The 20,291-nt window shown below is 47.9% G+C and overlaps 1 protein-coding gene and 1 long non-coding RNA gene across 9 annotated transcripts in view; one reads left to right on the top strand and one right to left on the bottom strand.

Annotated features, from left to right (window-relative positions):
* The first annotated feature begins 374 nt into the window (after positions 1-374).
* LOC133512978 (uncharacterized) lies at positions 375-5,781 on the top strand. Its single transcript, XR_009798357.1, has 2 exons — positions 375-493; positions 4,205-5,781. It is a non-coding gene; the product is annotated as an uncharacterized LOC133512978 (long non-coding RNA).
* A 1,098-nt stretch (positions 5,782-6,879) lies between these two features.
* The window catches only part of fgfr3 (fibroblast growth factor receptor 3), a 41,355-nt gene continuing 27,943 nt past the window's right edge, over positions 6,880-20,291 (bottom strand). For 4 of the 8 annotated variants that reach the window (XM_061843107.1, XM_061843111.1, XM_061843108.1 and 1 more), the window contains 13 exons: positions 19,179-19,302; positions 18,408-18,598; positions 14,737-14,881; positions 13,712-13,890; positions 11,790-11,935; positions 11,587-11,708; positions 11,032-11,142; positions 10,772-10,962; positions 10,402-10,524; positions 9,976-10,046; positions 9,014-9,151; positions 8,084-8,189; positions 6,880-7,419 (listed from right to left, as the gene is read on the bottom strand). In XM_061843107.1, coding sequence (XP_061699091.1) covers positions 7,255-7,419; positions 8,084-8,189; positions 9,014-9,151; positions 9,976-10,046; positions 10,402-10,524; positions 10,772-10,962; positions 11,032-11,142; positions 11,587-11,708; positions 11,790-11,935; positions 13,712-13,890; positions 14,737-14,881; positions 18,408-18,598; positions 19,179-19,302 — 1,812 coding nt within the window. In that variant the 3' untranslated portion in view covers positions 6,880-7,254. Of the gene's footprint in view, positions 7,420-8,083; positions 8,190-9,013; positions 9,152-9,975; positions 10,047-10,401; positions 10,525-10,771; positions 10,963-11,031; positions 11,143-11,586; positions 11,709-11,789; positions 11,939-13,711; positions 13,891-14,736; positions 14,882-18,407; positions 18,599-19,178; positions 19,303-20,291 lie in introns of all 8 variants that reach the window. The other 4 variants (XM_061843109.1, XM_061843112.1, XM_061843110.1 and 1 more) reach the window with 2 other exon arrangements.

The raw sequence follows: 20,291 nt of genomic DNA, 5'->3' as shown, positions 1-20,291 counted from the left end.
ACGGACGCATTCCAGAATGAGCCGAGATGGGCAAAACAATTAACGGCACTGGCCTCAAAATTCTGTTGTTTAGGCTTTGAAACAGAAACAGGTCTTGAAACCCTGACTCAAAGTTTGAAGTCGAAACTGTCCCCATATCTTCTGTCATTTGAAGCCATAAAACTATGTTAAAAGCCCAATCCGAACTGTTGAAGTCCAAAATCGGTCCGGAACTGAGGGTTCTGAAGGCCAACATTTGATTGACATCCGAATTCAGAACCCGAACCGAATCGTAGCTTGCGACACTTGTTTGGCAGTAATCATAACAGCCGTCAGGGGGCGGTCGAGGTCTTTCATGCTCATGTTTGGTTCACAATCAGTAGTAGAAGAAGGAAGTTTATTTCCAAGACGTTTTTCTCATTTTAATTAAAGAGTTTTTTTTTTTGTGTGTGTGTGTGTGCTTCGTCTACTGAATCTATTTTCCTGTTCAAGTTTCCTTTTCACTAAAGCGAAGGTAAAACAATCTGAATACATTATATTGGTTAAAAGTAATATTTTCTGAATGAATGAATGAATTATATTTCAGGTTAGGGTTAATGATGTGATGCGAACTTCCTGAGCCTCAATCGGAGGGCAAAAGGCAAATATTGATCGAAATGTTTTTATGAATTAACATAACCTTCCTGTACGACAACAAAAGCAACATGCAAAAAGCGTTCATAGGTCGAAACGTTTCACGCGAGCTAACCTCAGTCGTGATTTACTCATGAGCCCCCAAATGTGGAAATTGTGTTAGTTTTGTCTTTGTTGTCATTCGCGGTGCTTGTGGGGAAAAAAAAAGCGTCAAGTTGATTTTGGAAACGTTAGGAATAATAATAAATAATAATTCGCGATGGCGCCACAAGTTTGGAAAAGAAGTGGGCAAAGTACAATCTTGAGGAAAATAATCTACTCTGCTACACACACAGAGATTATTTACGCTTTGTTACATTTCTGCTGAAAAACTGGAAAGCAAAAAAATAATTTCCCTTTTTTTCCTCAAATAATAAATGTAAAGTTTGACGTTTTAATGACCCGCAACTGGGTCAAAGTTTTTGGCCGCGAGAGGGCAGCAAAAGCGAATGAAACGAACAAACTTTGGCGTGCAACTCCAGCCATCCGTTGTCCATGCCGCTTATCCTCACAACCCTCATCCTGATTTGTGTCTTGAAAAGATGGCTCCGACTTGAAAGCCGCTGAATTTGTATTTAAAACCTTCATTTGGACCTCTCAACCTGGCTTGATGCCGAACCCTATCAGAACCCTGCTTTGAAAGCCAACCCGGTCGTGAGATCCAAAATTTGAACGTAAAGGAAACTTTAACGCTATGGTGAGCTCTTACCCCCCCGTGCGGAAACCGGAACCCTGTCTTGCAATCCCCGATCCCTCGCTTTTGGACAGCGCTTGTCCCGGTTGGGGTCGCCGGTCCGTCCGGGAAATCTCCCAGTAAACAAAAATACTTGCGCTATATTTTGGTGTTTGTTTTGAAATGTTAGCAGTATTCCCGCTAGCAAATTCAACTGAACCTAGCATCTGCCACGCTAACGGCTGTGTCGTCCTTGTGATTAGACACTTTCTCAGACTCAAAAAAAAAAAAGAAATATCGAAAAGACGCAGTACAAAAATACGGCAGACGTTGACGGATTGTTGTTGGTGTTTCTTTCAAGGAGAGATTCAAAATAATGGGGACATTATTTAAAGTCTTACGCACGCACACAGTGGAAACGCGCGTGTTCATTTTTAGTCTTTTCCTTTGATGCGGAGAAGTTTCATTTTGAAAGGAGGCAGTGAAAACGACCGCGGCTCCAAAAACAAGCAACTCTATCGCTGTACTGTCTCAACGTGCTGCGCGAGGTAATTACACACACGGATGATTACGTGCGCTATAATTACGCATACAATGTACTATACGGGCCACCGTGTATGTAATTACACTGCAGGCATTTTATTTGCTCTCCGTTGAAAATTTGTTTTGTTGCCGCCGTACGCCAGGCCACAACTTGTGGCCGCTGTTGCCGGGTAGTAAAATTTTTAAAATTGGCCGCCGCCGGCGTACATGCGATACTATAATGACACGATGTGCAATTACACAGCCGACCGCACGAGGCGGCGATCTTTTTTTTTTTTTCCGGGTGAAAACCACCAGGAAATGAAATGTGACCTTGACTCAGCCGTTAGCCGCCGTGCACGGAATACTCCGCGCCGCAACCCTTTAATGACCCCCGACAACGTGTTATTCCCCAATTATTCCCGCGAGTGAGGCATGCTGGGTAAACTGGAGCTAACAAAGTCCCCCGGGGTCCTCAGATGAGAAGGGCTGCCCTCGCGCTGCCCGATTTGAAAGGCGACGCGCTTCTTGTGGTTTGGACTTGGACTCTGGTGATGGGTTTAAAATAAGGCTGAGATCGGGGTTGCTCTTGTCATGCAGCACAGTACAAATACTTTCTTCTTCTTCTTCTTCTTCAATCGAAGAGATGGACTGATGTAGTCAGTCAGGCGCCGTTCCCGTTTCACAAGGAGGCCGAGAACCGCCATTCAACTTGCAGTAAAAGCGAAAATATTGCCGTTTACATTTTGAGCGACGCATTCGCTAACTCTTTCTTCCCGTGTCATTAAGCGTAAACATTTATTAAAGAGCTTCGAGTTATCGTCTTTCTTTTCAAATCTTGGCCAATAGACATCTTTCATTTGAAATGATCACAAAAACGGAAGCGCGTCGAAGGTCGCGTTTGAAGGCCAAGCTTCAGAGGTGAGACGGGCGTGTCTGCGTTATTTGGAGAAATACGCAAAAAAAAAGAAATGGATTCAATAAAACAATTACAAGTATGACTTCCCTGAAGTTTGGCCCAAAAAAAGAAAAAAGAAGGCAGACGGTCACGAGTGCAACCAAAACGCTTGCGAGCGGTCCCAACGTGCGGGGAAGTACTTTTTGTTTTCCGTCCTGACTTTCTTTTTGCCGCTGTTTGTTTCTCACGGGTGACAGCCGGACGCCATTTTCCGCCGTAAGCTTTCAGTTCCGGCCTTCGGACGGCGCGAGGACGCGACCCCTTCACCGACTCGGTGACACCCCCATTAAAACAAACAAACGAAAGAAAGTGCAACAATCCAATGAATGACACGAGAGGTTTGTTTTGTTTTCAAGTCACTTAACGAGCTGGCAAAATGTTCTTGTCTTATCTCGATGTTGACCTTTGACCCCACTTTTCATTTGGTTTTCTGTCAAGAAAAAGAAAAAAACGAGCTTTTGACACAACCTGTTTGTTTGATGAAAGAAACAAAAAGAAAATAATGTAAAAATCTTGAAGAAATTCTTTTACTCTTTATTGTGACATTTAACAAAATTAAATAATTTGGGCAATTATGACTAATCTGAAAAAAAGAGGTTTGGTCTGATTTGATTTCAGATAATGAGGGAAAAGAAATGAAACGTGGCCCTTTGCACCACGGATGAAAACATCTGGCTTCAACTGTGTGTTAAATAAAATTAGTAAAGTTTTCAGTAAAAGTCTATATACAAGAAGAAAATGCAGCAGCCATATTTTGAAGAAGGCTGTCGAAACGTAACGGCAGAAAGTTTGACTTGCAGTAAGTCCTCCTCGCCAATAGTTGGCGCTACACTTTTGACACATGCCGGAATCATCTTGTGTGTCACAAAGAAAGAAAGAAAGAGAAAGAGAGGTGTCCACAAACTCATCTGTCATTGCGTTTCTTGAAATACAAAAGTCAACACTTGTACTGGTATCGGTCTGAAAAATGACACCAAAGTCTTGGCCTAGTGATCCGTTTCTCTTCCTTCTGTGACGACAGCGACCCACAAGCCGACGTCCACGTTGTTTTTTTCTCGTCTTCTCCGCGGGCGGCCCAAAACCCAACAAAACAATAAGCGCAATTATCTCATGAATATTCATCCTTTTCTTTGTCAGCGTCTGGCCGCAGCCAAAGTTGTTTTTTCTTTTTCGATATTGTGGGCGGGTGGCGAGAATTGGACAATTCAGCGAGGCGGCGGCTTCGGTTGCCGGTTTTTGGTTTGGGTATTTTTTTTTCCACATTATTTATGATTTATTGTTATTTCAAGAGCAAAAAAAAAAAAAATCAGTTTTTGCCAGTCATTGGTATGACACCATATGGGATGTTTATTGAAAAGCTGTTTTTTTTTTTTTTTTTTTTCTTGATTTTGCCACACAAGATTTCAGCGAGCGGGAACTGACCGCAACCTTGTGCCGGAATGTTCCACAGAATCCATCATCATCATCATCATCGTCGTCGTCATCATATGCAACAAATCAACAAAAAGTCAAATGGTTAGTTCCACTTTTCTATGTTATTGAAAATAAATTACGTGGTACAAGCCGTTTGCTAATCGCTCTAAAGTGGAATGCAAAACAAACAAACCCCCCAAAAAAGAGATGGAACGCTCACACTGCGAGATAAAAAAAACAAACAAAAGAAAAAAGAAATCTAATGTCTCTTATGTACAACAGCAAGCATGTTTGAAACTATAAATTAATCTGACCAAAGATCATCACGGCGACAACAAAAAGTCCAGCTTGGAAAGAAAGAAAGAAAGAAAAAAACCCCAAAAGATAAAAAGAAAAAATCCGATGAGTCGCCGTTGTCGTGGCTTTTCAAACGGAAACGTCGGACAAGTTGCTCCTCGACAGGCTTCTTTTTGGTTTGTTTTGTTTTGTTTTTTTTAATGCCAAATAAATTCACTTCGAGAAGAAAAGGTGAACGTAGCCGTCGTTAACGCGATCAAATTGTTGACTTCCGAGCTTGCAGAAGAAGAAGTTGACGTGAGCACTTTTGGGTGGCGTCAGACACGTTTGGAAATTGTTGCTTTTGAATTTGGCTTCTTTGGGGACACGCCACACTTTCATGTCGCTGAGATGCCAATGTTAGCTAGCTAGCGATAATTCCAACGTTAAAACGCACTTTTGCTTGACACGTTACAAATACGAGGGCTCGTTTTTTTGAAATTCTTCTTGGAGGTGGCACCTTCAAATCTATCATCAAATCGTGAATTCCAAATTTGCTAAAAATCGTCAAAAGATTCTCAACGTCCGTCCAGAAGTGCGTAAAGCAAGCAAGGACTTTCATGTTTTACGCTTGAACATTTCCTTGGCCTCGTTTGAGAAAAAAAAAGACCAAACTTTTGATGGGGATTTTTGTCAAATATCATAACGCACAGTGCAGCACGTACGTCACAGAATGTTTAAATGTAGTTCGCATCGTGGCAATGACGAGAATTTGTACAGAACGCGTTGACATCTTTTTCGTACGCTCGCCGTGCGCGACTCGGCTGCCGTGTTCCTTTCAGCTGTTATTTTGCGTTTCAAAAATCAAAGCGGGTCATTGGTTGCTAGCATTCTTCGGATATATTTTGGCGGAAAAAGTTTTGTGAGCGCGCTTGGTCGACATGTTCCGTGCATGATACGATTTTTTTTCTTTTTTTACTTGAAATTTGATCAAATAAAATCATGAAGAGTGAAAATATCCTAGCTAGCGCTCGAAAATAATGGCTAACAAGCTAGCTGCTTTTGATGCCGTTACGTAAGGCTAAAGTTGAATTATGTCAATTCGTGTCCTTTTTTTAGCGTAAACTTTTTCAACAAGGCAACAACGTGCAAAACATCGCTGAAGTTAGCTAGGGGGCGACGTTGAGCGAGGAGACGGATCATCGGGCTCTCCAATCGGAGAAAAGGAAGAAAAAAAAAAGGTAGCTTGAATAAAAACACTCTCACCATAGGGAAAGCTTTGACACAGCACGGAAGAATAAATTAGGGAAAAAAATAACAACAACCAAAACATCACATACATATTTTGTTCTTCACTTTTTTTTTTTCTTCTTCTTGAGCACAAGTTAAGTGCTTCCATTTTTCATTCCAATCAGACAATCCCAAGCAAGCAAGCAAGCGACCAATCAAATCAAGGGAAGAGTTGTCGATTCGACACGATTACAAAACTTTGTGTTTAAACGTCTCCCGACTAAAAATGATGACGTGCTCGCTGGCCATTTTGTTTTTCTTCTTCCACGTACAGTAGCAGCGAGATTATTATTATTAAAATATGGATTTGTTTTTTGTTCATCCCACAATGCTTTGCTGCCGCTCGAGCGAGGCGAGGGCCACCTTTAAGACTTCATTTGGCACTTTTCACTTTTGTCGCTTTTAACAACCGGAGTGCGACCTTCTCACAAATATGGGGGTGGGGTGGGGTGGGGGGGACAACACGCAGTTGCCGTGGAGACGCTTCTCGGCCAGCCGTCGGCCGAGGCGCGGTTGGTGGGGGTTGTCACCCCAAAAAAAAAAAAAAAAAAAAAACCAATAAACACGCACACACACAAAAAGGTGCAACTTGTGAGAATCAAATCCAAATCGTAGAAGAAAAAGTTGATTCTTATATTAAGAATTTCACGTTTGCTGATGTTTTGGGGATAATGAAACTTTTTTTTTTTCTTTTTCTCTGCAATATTTTCCGCAAGAATTATTTTCTTCATCTTATTTTTTGGCCTCAAAAACAAACTAATTTTTGGGGACTTTTTTTTTTTTGTTATGATTTTTTGGCTCAGAATTTATTTTTTGTAGCCTGATTTTTTTTTTTTTTTCACTGTACAAGTTCTGCCTGTAACTCTACCAAAAATAATACTGATAATAATACGCCCGCAGTGGAACTTTTTTGCTCTAACCTTTGCGCGACTTTGGTCTTCTAATATTCTTGCCAGTGTGTCCTTACTATTTTTTTTTTTTTTTTTTTGCTTGGTGTGTACAATAAGTTACAAAAGTGAAAAAACCCAAATATATATATATCTATATCTATATCTATATGCTTTACGTGCGCCCCCCCCCCCCCCCTTTGACGAAGCCCCTTAGTTAATCCATCAACTTGAAAGGTTTCCGTGGCGACGGCGTCTTCCCCATCGCCGGCGTCTTCTGATGCACGTTTGCAATTCCCACGGCTTCTTTTGCGCCATCGCGACTCGCCGGAGGACTTTGGAAGGACGCGAAGTCGGACCAACGGGGAGGCGCAGGTGGGTTGCCCCCCCCCGGCCCGCATTTCCCGTTTCCCGCAGATTGTCCGTGACAAAAGACTGGCCGTGTACAAAAATAAACTTTGTGATTTAAAAAAAAAAACAAAAACAAAAACAAGTCCTTCAAAGTTTCCCGAGGCCGGCGGCAGGACGGCGTCCTCGCGGCCGGACCGGGCGAGGTGATTATCGACGGTTCCCGGCGGGGCGGGCTAGGTCCGAACGGCGTCGGCGGGGGGGAGCCGCTCGGGGAGGCAGGACTCGTCGGGCGCGGGGTCGTGGGCGAACACGGAGTCGTCGCCCGAAGAGCACGTGCTGCCGGAGTCCTGGCACCCGGGCGAGTACTGCTCCAGCGGAACCGACAGGTCCAGGTACTCCTGGCGGATCGGGTCAAACAGGTCAGCGCGCGCACGTGACGACATCACGTCATGTAACGTTTCTCGGCCAGCGACCTATCGTGACAGGCGGCGCAACCGACGCCAGAACTCGACGTCGACAGTTTGGGCTGGTGTGCGAGCCTCGCCCAGCAGGGGGCAGTGCAATTAACGCGTAGGCACACTGGAATTGCATTTTAGCAACGAACCTCGGCGTACGCTAACGCTGTGGAAATTAGCGGCTTGAAAGCGGAAAATTCTGCCAATTGACTGTACTGGACAAAATGAGGTTCCGCTGAATGGATACAATAATATTCATTCTTTGCAGGGAACGCCCGTCAGTATTGCGATATCGGTCTACGTGTGTTGCTGCACTGTTTGCGGTCAAATAACCACCAAAAAAAAATGTCATCAAAGCAAAACGTTTGCAAATGCAAGATTGGCTTTTCTCTCTCGGTCCAGTCCCGGTACTTTCTTTTGTGCGCCCCGTTATTGGAACAAGGCCCGTGTACTTTTCCTCCGTCCGAGTCCAAAACGGCCCGCGCAACAAAAGCCGACATCGCCCGATGAGAAACTCTCGTTGCCGGTCACGATACTGCGGCGGACGAGAAGAACTGAGCTCGGATCGGATCGGGAAACGCGCCTTAGCGCGCGCGTGCGGACTCACGTCGGTGGACGTCATGGACAGAACCCGGTCGTGATCCTCCACCAGCTGGCGGAAGGTCGGCCTCTGCGACGGGACGGCGTGCCAGCACTCGCGCATGATCATGTACCTGCAAGACGCGCGCCGTTAGCTTAGCTTAGCTTCGGCGACCGGGCGGAAAAAAACCAAAAGCAAAACCATTTGACGTGCTGGCCACAAACAATCAAGTCAACAAATTTGCACCTTTTTGTTTCCGGCACCGTTTTTTCTTTGCACAAACGCAAATTTTTCTCTCGCAACATTGAGAAGAGTTGTCATGATTTTGCTTTTCTCAACTTTGCCGTTGTAACGTTTCGACCTCTCCCCATAGCTCAGCGGTTGAACGCATCGGTTCGGTAAAGCGGGGGTTGTGAGTTCGTATCCCACTGGGGCCTACACCCCCCCCCCCCCCCCCCCCACGAAGAGAATGTTACGGCATCCGCCATAAAAATGGCGCCAAACAAATCTGGGATGTCACACCGAGGCGACCCCTGTCGGAACAAGCCCAAAGCAAGAAACTCATCATAAAATGTCACTTTTTCGTACGTGCATTTTTTTCTCGTTCTATTTACAATTGTTTTTTTTTTTTTTTTTTTTTTTATTGCACGACCAACTTTTTTCTTTTGAACGTTTTCAAGTCGCTTCTTTTTTTCTTTCCGTGTCCCATTACTACTTTTGGGGTAATTTTATTTATCTTTTCAATTTCCATTGTCCCACCCACGACTTTAGATTTCTTCAAAATATTACTTCTTCAGAATTACTCCAAATTTTTGGGAGGTTCAAACCCTTTTTTCCCCCTCCTAACAATGACTTGCTTTTTGTCCAATACTGTCGAATTCTACCCCCCAATTTGATTTGATTCTCTTTTGACTTCTCGTCGGGAAAAGGTGCCTTTGTGCGGAAAGTGCGACGTACAGCTCGTGGGTGCAGTTGGCGGGTTTGTCCATGCGGTGTCCCTCCTTGAGCAGCTTGAAGAGTTCCTCCACGGGGATGCCGGGGTACGGCGACCCCCCCAGCGTGAAGATCTCCCACAGTAAGACGCCGTAAGACCACCTGCGCGCACAAACGCAGCACAAAAATCTTTCTTTCTTTTTTGTTCTTTTTCACGTTCTTCCCCTTGTGTGGATTTTGTCCCCCCCCCCCCCCCTCAAAAACACGCAACATTGATTCGAGACTCGAAATTGGCCCGTCGGTGCGATTGGTCGTCTGTCCCCGCGTGGCCTGCCGTTGGCTGGCAACCAGTTGAGGGTGCGGCCCGCCCGACGACAGCTGGGATAGGCTCCGGCACTCCCCTTGTGAGCATAAGCGGCTAAGAAGAAGGATGGATGTACGCTTCGGTGTGTCCCCCCCCGGTAACTGCTGCTTCCATTTTCTCAAACAGCAGCAAAAGTCTGGAAGCTTCTCTGCTGTTCATGAAGTAATCTCCCCAAACGCAGACTTGTGCTAATATTGAGATGAAAAAGGGGGCCTGGGAGGGGAATTCTGCTACTGTATTGGAGCCGGCCCGACCCGGCCCGGCTGGAGGATCTGCTGTGAAAATGCAGACCTGCTGGAAAAACACAGCGGCAGACGGGTGGGGGGTGGGGGGGGTTTTCCCCTCTCCCAGTGTGCCGGAATCCAACGACCGTGTCGCCAGCCCCGTACCTTGCCGCTCAATGCGGCCTCTGCGACCCCTGACCTGTGCAAGGTGCTCAAGGGGGGCTGTCATCCATTCCCGGCGGACTAACACCCCCGAGGGAAGACGTGGAATGAGCGCCCCCCCCCCCTCTTCTGGCTCTGTGGATTTACGCAGTTAAAACACGGCCCGCTGGGGCAGAACAAACGCGGTCAGGAATGCGCCGCCGCCGCCGCCGACACGGCCGGGGAGGGAAACTCACACGTCGCTCTGGTGCGTGTAGACCCGGTCGAAGAGGGCCTCGGGCGCCATCCACTTGACGGGCAGGCGGCCCTGCCGACGACAACGCCACAACGTCACTTTTCACGTCTTTCTTCGGTTACTTTTTTCACAACCAGAAACTGAAATCGCTTTTCACAACTTGATTTTCTTCCATTTTGAAAGCATTTGACGTCACCATTATTTTTACTCGATGCCATTTTCCACGTCGGAGCTGTAAACACTTTCCTTGATCTTTACGTTATTCTTTTCACCTCTTAGCTGGTAACTTGTCATTTTTCGTAATGTTTTCTCGTAACGTTACTTTTTCTCTTCTTAAAATCACCGTCCCTTCGTTTCTTCTTGCACACATTTCCCGACATTTTCAACTTTGGACACGGCGGCAAAGTTTTGGCGACGCAGCCCTCACGTTGGTGGTCTTTTTGTAGTAGTCGATATTGTGCACATCTCTGGCCAGGCCGAAGTCGGCGATCTTCACGACGTTGTCGTCCGTCACCAGGACGTTCCTGGCCGCCAGGTCTCGGTGGATGCACTGCAACGGGAAAAGGAAGGTCAGACGTGGCGACGGGACGGAAAAGGCAACGTTGGGACCGATCGCCTCACGTCCCGCAACGTTTTTGGAAAGGGTTCAAATCTCTTAGCTCGCCGAATGTTTTGGCAAACCGATGGGTTTCGGGAACTTTATTTGGTTCCGGTGAGCCAAACTGCCCCCTCCCCCCAGAGCCAATAAAGAAGGGGACCTCATCCGCCGCCTTGGCAGTTTTGCACGGGCGACTGACCTTCTGCGAGGCCAGGTACTCCATGCCTCGGGCCACCTGGTAGGCGCAGGACACCAAGTCCTTGAAGGTCAGCTGCTCGTCTGGGATCTTGCAGGTATCGAAGGAGTAGTCCGTGCCCGGCGGCCGACGCGCTCGCAGGTACTCCCGCAGGTTGCCTTTGGAGGCGTACTCCACCAGGACGTAGAGCGGGCCTGCAAGGGACCGTCGGGTTACTTCCGGGTCATTGGCGTCCCGGAGGAGGGTCGGCGATGAGGCCTCACCGTCTTGCGTGCAGGCCCCCAGCAGGTTGATTATGTTTTTGTGTTTTCCGATCATCTTCATCATCTCCATCTCGGACACCAGGTCCGACAAGTCTTTATCTGTCGCGTCATCTGAGGCGAGACCGAGGAACAACCGGGGCGAGAACGTGAGGACTTTCCCACAGTTTTCTCGTCTCCTTTTTCTTGTAGCGCTCTGACTTTTTGGGAAATATTTCTCGTGTCTGCAATAAATGTATCGTCAATCGTTTTGCAAGGAAATGTGTCATTTTTTTAAATTATGACTTTTTTTCCTCATGACTCGACAAGATGATCTCTGATTTTTGATCCTTTGCTACAAGGTTCCAATTTTTGGGGGGGTCATCGGTCTTGTGATTTTTTTTTTTTTTTTTACTCCGCCGTGGTTCGCTTGTCCGGTTGTGGGCGTGGCCCGCCTCTGACCCGCGGAACAGAAAATGGATGGATGGAATCCATTTTACAGCCAATGCAAAACGAGTTTCCAAAGCAAAAATCGTAAACCCCCAAACAAAAGGCGACGACACCGAAGTGAGAACTGACCTTTGAGCATTTTCACAGCGACCGTCAGCGGCTTGTTGGGCTTCTCCCTGTGGACGCCGACGGCCTCGGCCATCACCACCTGACCGAAGCAGCCCTCGCCCAGCGGCTTCCCCAGCGTCAGCCTGCGAGGCCGGCGGAGCGAAACCCTTCAGCGGCGCCGACGGGCTCGAGCTAAGCGGAAGGCCCGGCGGCTCGGTGCTCACCGCGCTCTGGAAAACTCCCACTTGGGGTCGGAGGGCAGCTCCAGCTCGGAGACGTTGGCCAGCGGGGGCCCGTCGCCGGACGACAGGCGGGCGATCCTCACCAGCGGCGTGTTGGAGTTCATGGACGAGTTGGAATCCAAGGACACCTGCTTGGGTGGCAAACACAGCGCAGAGGAGACCGTTATCGTCGCTGAAAGGCCGCCGTTCCGCGGGGGGGCAAAAAAAAAAAAAAAAAAGAAAGAGGACGACGCCCAATTCCAAATCCTCGCCGAAAGTTTCCTTTTCAAGTTGCTTGCCAGACGCCAAACGGGAGACGCAAACTAAATCGACAGCCGGGAAAGCCCTCACGACCTCGTTCTCGCAACCACTTGTGAAGTGAAACAAAATGATTGGTTGACACGGTGACCCGGTAGACTCACTTAACTAATACAGGAACCGAAGATCTTAACAAATGAAAGAACTGGATGAGCCCCTGACCCATCAAGTGACTCAAGACGAAAGCTACTGAGTCAAAAACTCAAAAAGGACTGAGCGCTTGACTGACCAGGTGAGTGAACGACTGACTGACACAAGTCAAAGGACTGATTGAGTGACTAGCTTAGAGCTAGCTTACAAGCTAGAAAAGTGACTGACTGACAAACCAAACGAATGAAGGAACAAACTAACTAACCGGTTCACTGACTGTCTGACTAATAATTACTGGCAATCACCAACTGCTTGACAAAAAAGTTGGAAACGTAAACCAAATCCCACATGAACCGTCTGACTAATGAACGGCTTAAGACCGAATGTCTAAAAACGAACTAACCAACCGACAAAGGAATGAACTTACCAGCAACCTGATTGACAAACCACATCGACAACAGAATTGACCATCCATCTTAAAACCTAAACAAAAAAAAAAAAAATGACCAGTGGAAAAAAACTCGAGAAACCGACGAATGAACGCACCAAGACACGACGAGGCTGCAAATTGACTGACTGGCCGCTCGGGTTTCAGATCGTCTCGAGCCACGACCTGAACGCGAAGCGCCAAGTCACAGAAAAGACAAATAAACCCCCCAAAAACAGAGCAAGTCCGTACGGTGTTCCGGTCGGTCTGCTTTCGCGTCTTCGAACATAGCAAACGACAAGCAAAATGATGAGAAGAAAAAAACCCCCAAAACAAAAACAAACAAATAAAATAAAACGGCCCGGCTCCAAATTTGGTTGCCCTGAAAAGTAATATGTGCTAGAAAATGCCAGGAGATTTAAGGGAGATTTAGTTGCTGCTTATGAAAAAAAAAAAAAAAAAAAGAAAAAGAAAGCGAGAGATTAGCGGGACAGAAAGCGAGCGAAGATTACACAAGAATGCAATAAAAATCTTTGCCTTACAACAGCAAAGACGGACGACTTCAAACGCTTCAAGCGGCCGCGAAAATCAACGGCAAAAGTAGCAAGTGGACGTGACGACGACAAAAAAAAAAGGAAAGACAGACGACGAGGACGACTTTTGGAGCCCGAGCGGAGGCGGCGCTGCTGTCCGAGCGCTTTTGTTCCGCTAACCGGTTGACTGATGGACGAAGCACAAACGGAGTCACTAAGCGACGAGCACGCGACCCAGTTGGCCTTTTTACAAAGCAACAAAGCAAGTCGGCGAGTGGCGGACCCGACTGACTCGTTGACTAAGTCAGCAAATTTCCAACGAGTGACACCGGAAGTCGTGACCGACTGACGTATGACCTTCGCGACTGACTCCCTGACCGAGCGACCGGTCGCTCGCTAACCGAGTGACTCCTTTACGGCTACGAGCAAAAGCGATTGACCGAGGGAGCAAATAACGAGTTGAGTCAGCGAACGAACGAGCAAAGCCATTTCACAGAGGTCAGGGGCGGGGTCTGGGGGGTCGTTTACGGGTCTGTGCAAATCTCGTATCTACTTTCTGTTACCTGTCTCTTGAGCGGGAACTTGGAGAGTTTCTGCACGGGCGGCTCGCCCAGCGTCTTCTGGGCGCTCATGCGCATGCGGCACAGGACGGCGATGACCACCGCCAGGATGAACAGGACGCAGCCCGTCACGTAGATCAGGACGTCGGCGTAGTAGTCCTCCTTGTCCGGACCGGCTGCCCCGGGGGGGGGGGGGGGGAATGGACAGCGACCCTTCGCTTTATTTGTCGTGCGGCGAGCGTGCGCGTTCTTGTTGTCGTCGTCGTCGTGACATCAAAGACGACGACGACGACGACAATGGCGCCCCAAATTTTTTTCCCCTCTTCACCCCACCCCAGAAAAAATGAACATGAAAAGAAAAGATTTGATGTCCAGGTCCCTTTTGAAATGAACCGGACTCACTCACTCGCTCATTTATGATCGCAGCTTGATTATTTGTCAAGCGTAACCACGACGACGACATGCGAGAGGAGTGACTTCAAGTCAGTTCATGTCAAAGGTGAGCAAAAAAAAAAAAGCCAACAGAACATCATTTGAGTCCAAATTCCAAACAACTCCAAGCGGGCCGACTTCATTTTTCCCGTTTTCAACTCGGCCACGACGCCCCAAAGAAAGAAGTCGGGCGGGCCGCGCGATTGGGACCATTTCCGCCGATTGGACAATTTCAAAACGCGGCTGCCGGCGCATCTGCGTCTTTTTGTCTACGTTATTGATCAGCGCTCGTGAGCCGTTCATCGATTCGGCGGATCTTTGGACTCCGGATTACTGTTGCGCTCATTTTTGCAACAATCAGAATTGATTTGGGTTTGGGGTTTTTTTTTTTGGGGGGGGGGGACATGTAAAACACAATGAAATGAATTATTATTATTATTATTATTCTCAAACGCGTGGACTACAAGATATCCAAGTTGTCGTATTTGAAGTCAAATCCCACTCCCGCAAAACGACAAAGGCGGACTCGGCCCGCGGGAGTCGTCGGCGGCGGCTCGAATGAACGTCCCGGACGGGCTCGGCCGGCGTACCTGGAAGAACCGTCAGCCAAGCCGAGTTGTGAGTGAAGCCGATAGAGTTCCCCGCCAGGCAAGTGTACTCGCCCGCGTCCTCCAGAGACACGTTGGACACCAGCAGCACCTCCAGCTCGTTGTCGGTGGTGTTAATGCCGGCCGTCTGAAGGAAAGGAAGCGAGGGAGCGAGGAAGCAAGTGAGGAGCCACCGTCGAGAAAAGACAACCTCCAAACGCGCCAAAAACCACAAGAAAGAAAGGAAGACACCCAAGCGGAACCTTCACCGAGAAAAAGAAAAGGAAGCCAGGATGGATGGCGTTGGACTTTCTTTGACTTCTCATCTTTGGAGGCCTTTTCATCACATTGGAGTCGCCAAAACATTACGTTGACAAAAAAGGTTTCCAAATCTGTGCAAATTGAATGGAATGGAAGCAGACTTTGGACCAAATTGGGCTCCCCCCCCCCCCAGAGTTTATAATTTCATTGAAGAATTTTCCTCTTGCTTGAAACCTTTTAAGATCCAATTCACGACTTCTTAAGGCCATTCGGCTCAAACTGATCACATTGAAGAATTTCTGAGGCTATAAAATGACATTTTTTAATACTACATTTCCCAAATTGAACAAGAAATTTGATCAAATTGAAGACTTTCAGATTATGAGATGAAATTGAACCCTTTGAACGGCTACTCGGATTCAATTTAAGATTTTTTTAAGATTTTTTTTTTTTACAGCAAATCAAAGACTTACTGAAACAATGAAATCAAATTTGCAAGCACAAAGTTGACTTTGATCAACGTTTCGAGGAGGCCACTTTGATCAAATGCGACGTCGCGCCCGCAAAAGCCCGCCAAAAAAATATCGGATCGAAGGCCAAAACGTGCAAACGGGCCACCGACAAGCGTGAAAAAGGACCAGAGGCGTTTTTGCCGTTGGCGGCGGACCACAGCGCGACCGGCGCCCCAAGAGGAAAGGAGGACCACGACGGACCGGAAGCGGTCGGCGTTACCTGCTCGCCGTATTTTGAGCCAGAAGGCGTTTTGCGACCGGCCTACAAAGTTGGTGGCCCGGCACCAGTACTTGCCGGCGTCTCGCTCTGTCACGTTGGACAGCCGAAGCGTCAGCCGGGTCTCGGCCCGCCGGCTCACTACGCTCTGCAAACAGCGCCGAACGTTCAAAGCCGGCGAACGGGGGCCGCCCGCTCGATTAGGGACACCCGCGCCGACGCCGTCCCGTCGGCAACCGCCGAACCGAACTCGAGTCGGGACCTTTGGATCCAATGGGCAGGGTTGTGTGTCGTGGAGGTCAAAGAACACAGCTGGTCGGTGAAGCGTGAAGTTTTTTTCCATTGTTAATTTATCCGATTGGTCGAAGGGTGGTGGCGCTGACGCCATCCAATTGCAAACTTTGACAACTGAGCAAATACACGACCGTGTGAAGGCCGCCACCAAAATCAAATTCATTTTGTTTTTATCAAATAGGAGACCTTGTTTGGCCATTTGGGTAAAAAAAATGTCGATTTGATTTTCATTTCTGATTTGAAAAGATCAACATCGAAAGCCACTTTGGTCAAAATTCCGAATTTTCGGACTTTTTGTGGCCACAACGATGATTTCTTTTTTTTTTTTTTTCTGGGCTTTATTTAAGAGTTTTTCCTCAGATTTTGTTCAGGCCTCTCCAATCAAATGTAAGATTTGTTCATATTTTTTTTCTGCGGCCACATCACCGGAACGTCCGAGACATTCTGGCCCGCTTTGGTCAAATGCAAGTGAGGAAATTTGACGGGCGTTCCGATCCAAAGGACAATTTTCCCCAATCGAGACGTGTTGAAGTGAGAATTGTTCTTGTTTTTGTTCGGTTCGGTCCGGTTCCCATCAGTGCGACGGTGCAGGTGTACCAGCGAGCGCGCCACATCAAAATCATTCCAGTTTGTCGTCAAACACATAGATGTATAAACATAGATCCGTAAATGGAGAACTGCACGGATGTTATGTTAGCAAAATGAACGTTTAGCGCAGTGCTGAGCTGCAAAACGGGTGGGCCAGTCATCAAAGGAGGATTCATGAAGGCCCCCCCCACCCCCCTTTTGTCCCCCCCTTTAACGATTGCAGCGCATGACGTGACAGCTCAATGAATGAACAGCGCGCGCACAACCGGCTAAATATTGTTTCGATTATGTTGCAGTCCAAAATAGAGCTCGGGCTGACGACTCGGCCTCCTTCGCGCCCCCCCCCACCCCCACCACCGCTTTCTTTCCTTCCTCACAATCGTGGCTAATTTTACTCGGAAGATGTTTGGCCAGGTGTCAGGACTAGACCCAGTAGAACCATTCTCAAATTCTAACCTATCAGACGTGAACGTAAACAAAACTCTTTTTATAGCGTAAGCTAAACCCAAGTGAGCGGAACCTCCCGTAAACAAAATATGGCCTGACCCGTGGAACGTAAACAAAGGTAAACAAATGCCACGTGAAACATTGACCCCAAAAGTCAGCTTTAGGAGAAGGACCCCCCCCCCCCCCGCCCTGCCCCAGCCGCCCCCCCCAACCAAGAAGTCTCCCGAAACAGCAAGTCTGCCATTTTGCATGGTTACGTTTCAAAGTAAAAATTCGAAGCCAATTCGCCGAACCCCCCAAAAACGCGCCGGGGAGACCCGACAAGTCGGCCATTTTGCCTGCGCGAGGAAAGACGACGGACCGCTTTGCGCCAATTTGTGTTTTCCTCGCAAGGCAATATTCACTTTTGCTGTATCCAATACTTTGATTTCTTCCCTCGGCGGTTCGTTGGCGCAGCGCGACGAAAGCGACGCAAACGTGTGGAAAAACAAAGTCGTCTCTGGCGGTTTTGGGTCTGCCTCCTCCTCCTCCTTTGGTCTGTGCTGACTGTGCCCTTCCTCGCTCCGCTCATTTTTTCCGTGGCTTTTTCGGGGTCGCCTACTCCTCGTCCTCGTCCTCGTCCTCCTCCTCCTCCCTCCTGCCGCCGCCGCCGCCGAAAGAAAAAAAAAAAAAAAAAACGCGACGCAGGACATGTGACGGCAGCGGCGGTTAGCGGAGGCCGCCGCTCCGCCTCCCCGCCTGCGCTGCCGCCACCGCAGCAGTTAACTTAGACGAAACCAGATGTTTGTTTAATTCCCTCGCTCGAAATGGAGGAGGTGGAACGAGAAAGTGTGGGAGGCTTTATTTATATATATATAAAAACACTTCTGGGTGTTGCCCTCGGTGACTATTCTCGGCAAAAACCTTCAAAAAGTCCACGCGGCCACCAGCTAAACATGACCTGAAGTCATCCTTTTTTTTTTTTTTTTTTTTTGAAACTCAGGCTCCACAACCAGCCACGTGAAATCTGGTAGGCGTGTCCACCGTGGCGTGGCGTGGCGAGACATCGCCCCCCCCCCCCCCCCCCCACAAAAAGAAGTGAAAAACGCAGGAAGTCGGCCATTTGGGTTTTGCCCCGGGCGCCTCCCCAAAGAATCAAACCAAAAAAAAAAACCAAGTTGGCAACGTGAAATTGAATCGTCTGGAGAAGCCACGTCTGCCATTTTGGGTGCAATCGGTGGACCCCCGCAGGATTGAGGCCCAACAGTTCAGTTCCAACTTGATGGATCCACATGAAATTTGGTCAAGAAGACCCCCCTACCCCCCGAACTCCCCCCAAAATTCCTACAAGAGTGAATTTTAACCCGGACGCTCACCTTGAGGATCTTGACGAAGGGTCCGCCGTCGGCGTCGAAGCGGCTGCCGTTGATCTCGATGTGCTTCAGCCACTGAATGTGCGGTTGGGCGTCGCTGTAAACTTTGCAGTGGAACTCCACGTCGCTGCCCACCACCGCCGACTGGTTGGCCGGCAGGCCCGCCTGAAGGATGGGCCTGTGCGGGGCGCGTTCTGGGGGGGGTGTTGGTGACACGCATTGGCGGTCAATTAGCAACTCGGAACTGGTCAAGACCCAACGCAAGAAGACGCGACCGCTCGCTCCACCATATCGACAGAGATTCCGCCCCCCCCCCCCCCAACATTTTGTCCTCCCAACTATATATAGTTTTAAAAAAATTGATTTTCCAATGAATATTTTTCACATTTTCAAAAAACTTTTTTTTTGCAAATATCTTGCTGTTTAGTCCTTAAATATTTGTGTATTTTTCATCCAATATGGTGTAATATTTGTGAATTGATTTTCCAATGTGTGAGTTTTTTTTACATTTCATATTTTGCAGTTTTTGTAATTTTTTTTTTTTTTGTTGAATAGGAGTATTTTTGTCATACTTGTTGAAACAAGCAGAAAGAGTCTACTTGATCCCCCCCCCCCCCCCACCTCCACCCCAAAATATTTGTGCAGTATTTTTGACGTACATTTTGGGGTGAAATATTTGTGTCTATTTTGCGTATTTTCCAATCAGACATTGAGATTTCTTTTTCGTTTGGACATGTTTTTTTGTCGTGTCATATTTGCGTGGCGGGAGCGTACCAATCACGTCCAGCTGGTAGGTGTGCGCGATGGCGCCGTACTTGTTGCGCACCACGCACGTGTAGTTGCCGCGGTCCGACGGGACGGCGCTTTCCATCACCAAGCTCCACTGCTGGTGCCGCAGCTGCGGGAAGAATCGGGATCACAATCAGATTCGGAATCAGAATCAACTTTCAAGACCGGGTGTGGAACAACGCGCCAGGAATTTGTCAACACTTCACAAATAACCCCCAAAAAATCAATACGTAGCTTGTTTTACTAGCATGTCTGCGTTGAGTCTATTTTCAACTTCTGATATTTTTGTACAACTTAATTACATAACTAACCAATTATGAAACAAAACAATTTTCCAAGACAACACAAAGATTAGCATCAAGCAGTTTGAGTAAAAACATCGAAGCAACCGGAACGACGACGCGCTCGGAGGCGCAGCGACGCGAGCGTCTGGCGGTCCCCCAAGCCCGCCCGCCTTGGACGGCCACGTGGAAAAAGCGTGTCAATATTATTAAGCCCGCCTGTGGCGAGCGGAGCAGTTGACTCGGGAGAAAAAAACCAAAACAAAACAAAAAGCCCAAAGCTGGCCACTTCTCCGCATGTTCGAAAGGAGAAAGAACGAGACCGAGCGAAGGCGCCGGAAACTCCGAGAGCAAGACCGGCGGGCGACGCGCTCGGCCCGGCGTGAGCCGACGCTTCCCTGATGAAAAAACAAACAAAAAAAAACCAAAGTTTAAGCGCTTGTTGTCGTTCTCCGACGATGAAAGAGCGAGAGAAGAAGAGTCGGCAGACGACGTACGCGGCAACGGCGGCCGCGTTCCAGTCACGCGGCGATGCCGAGGAGGGAATCAACAATGTCTGAAAAACGTCGTTGAGAGCCCCGAAAAGCGCTCCAGAAGTGGAAGACATTATTATTATTATGAATTTAGAATATATAAAAGAAAAGACGACTAGTTTGTTGTGACTGTTCCGCCGTGGGAGGTGATTATCTCACACTTTTCCCACGACGCTGTTCTGGATTTGCTTTTTGTGGAAATTTGGGGGGTAACAATACACTACGCAAGTCAGTGAAAAACCGTTTGAGGTTTTTCTGCTTAAGTCAAAGCCATGTCTGAGTGC

The sequence above is a fragment of the Syngnathoides biaculeatus genome, chromosome 15 (genome assembly GCF_019802595.1).
Source record: "Syngnathoides biaculeatus isolate LvHL_M chromosome 15, ASM1980259v1, whole genome shotgun sequence".
Lineage (NCBI taxonomy): Eukaryota > Metazoa > Chordata > Actinopteri > Syngnathiformes > Syngnathidae > Syngnathoides > Syngnathoides biaculeatus.
The sequence above is the reverse complement of the archived record's forward strand: the minus strand, read 5'-3'. Positions and strand labels throughout refer to the sequence as shown.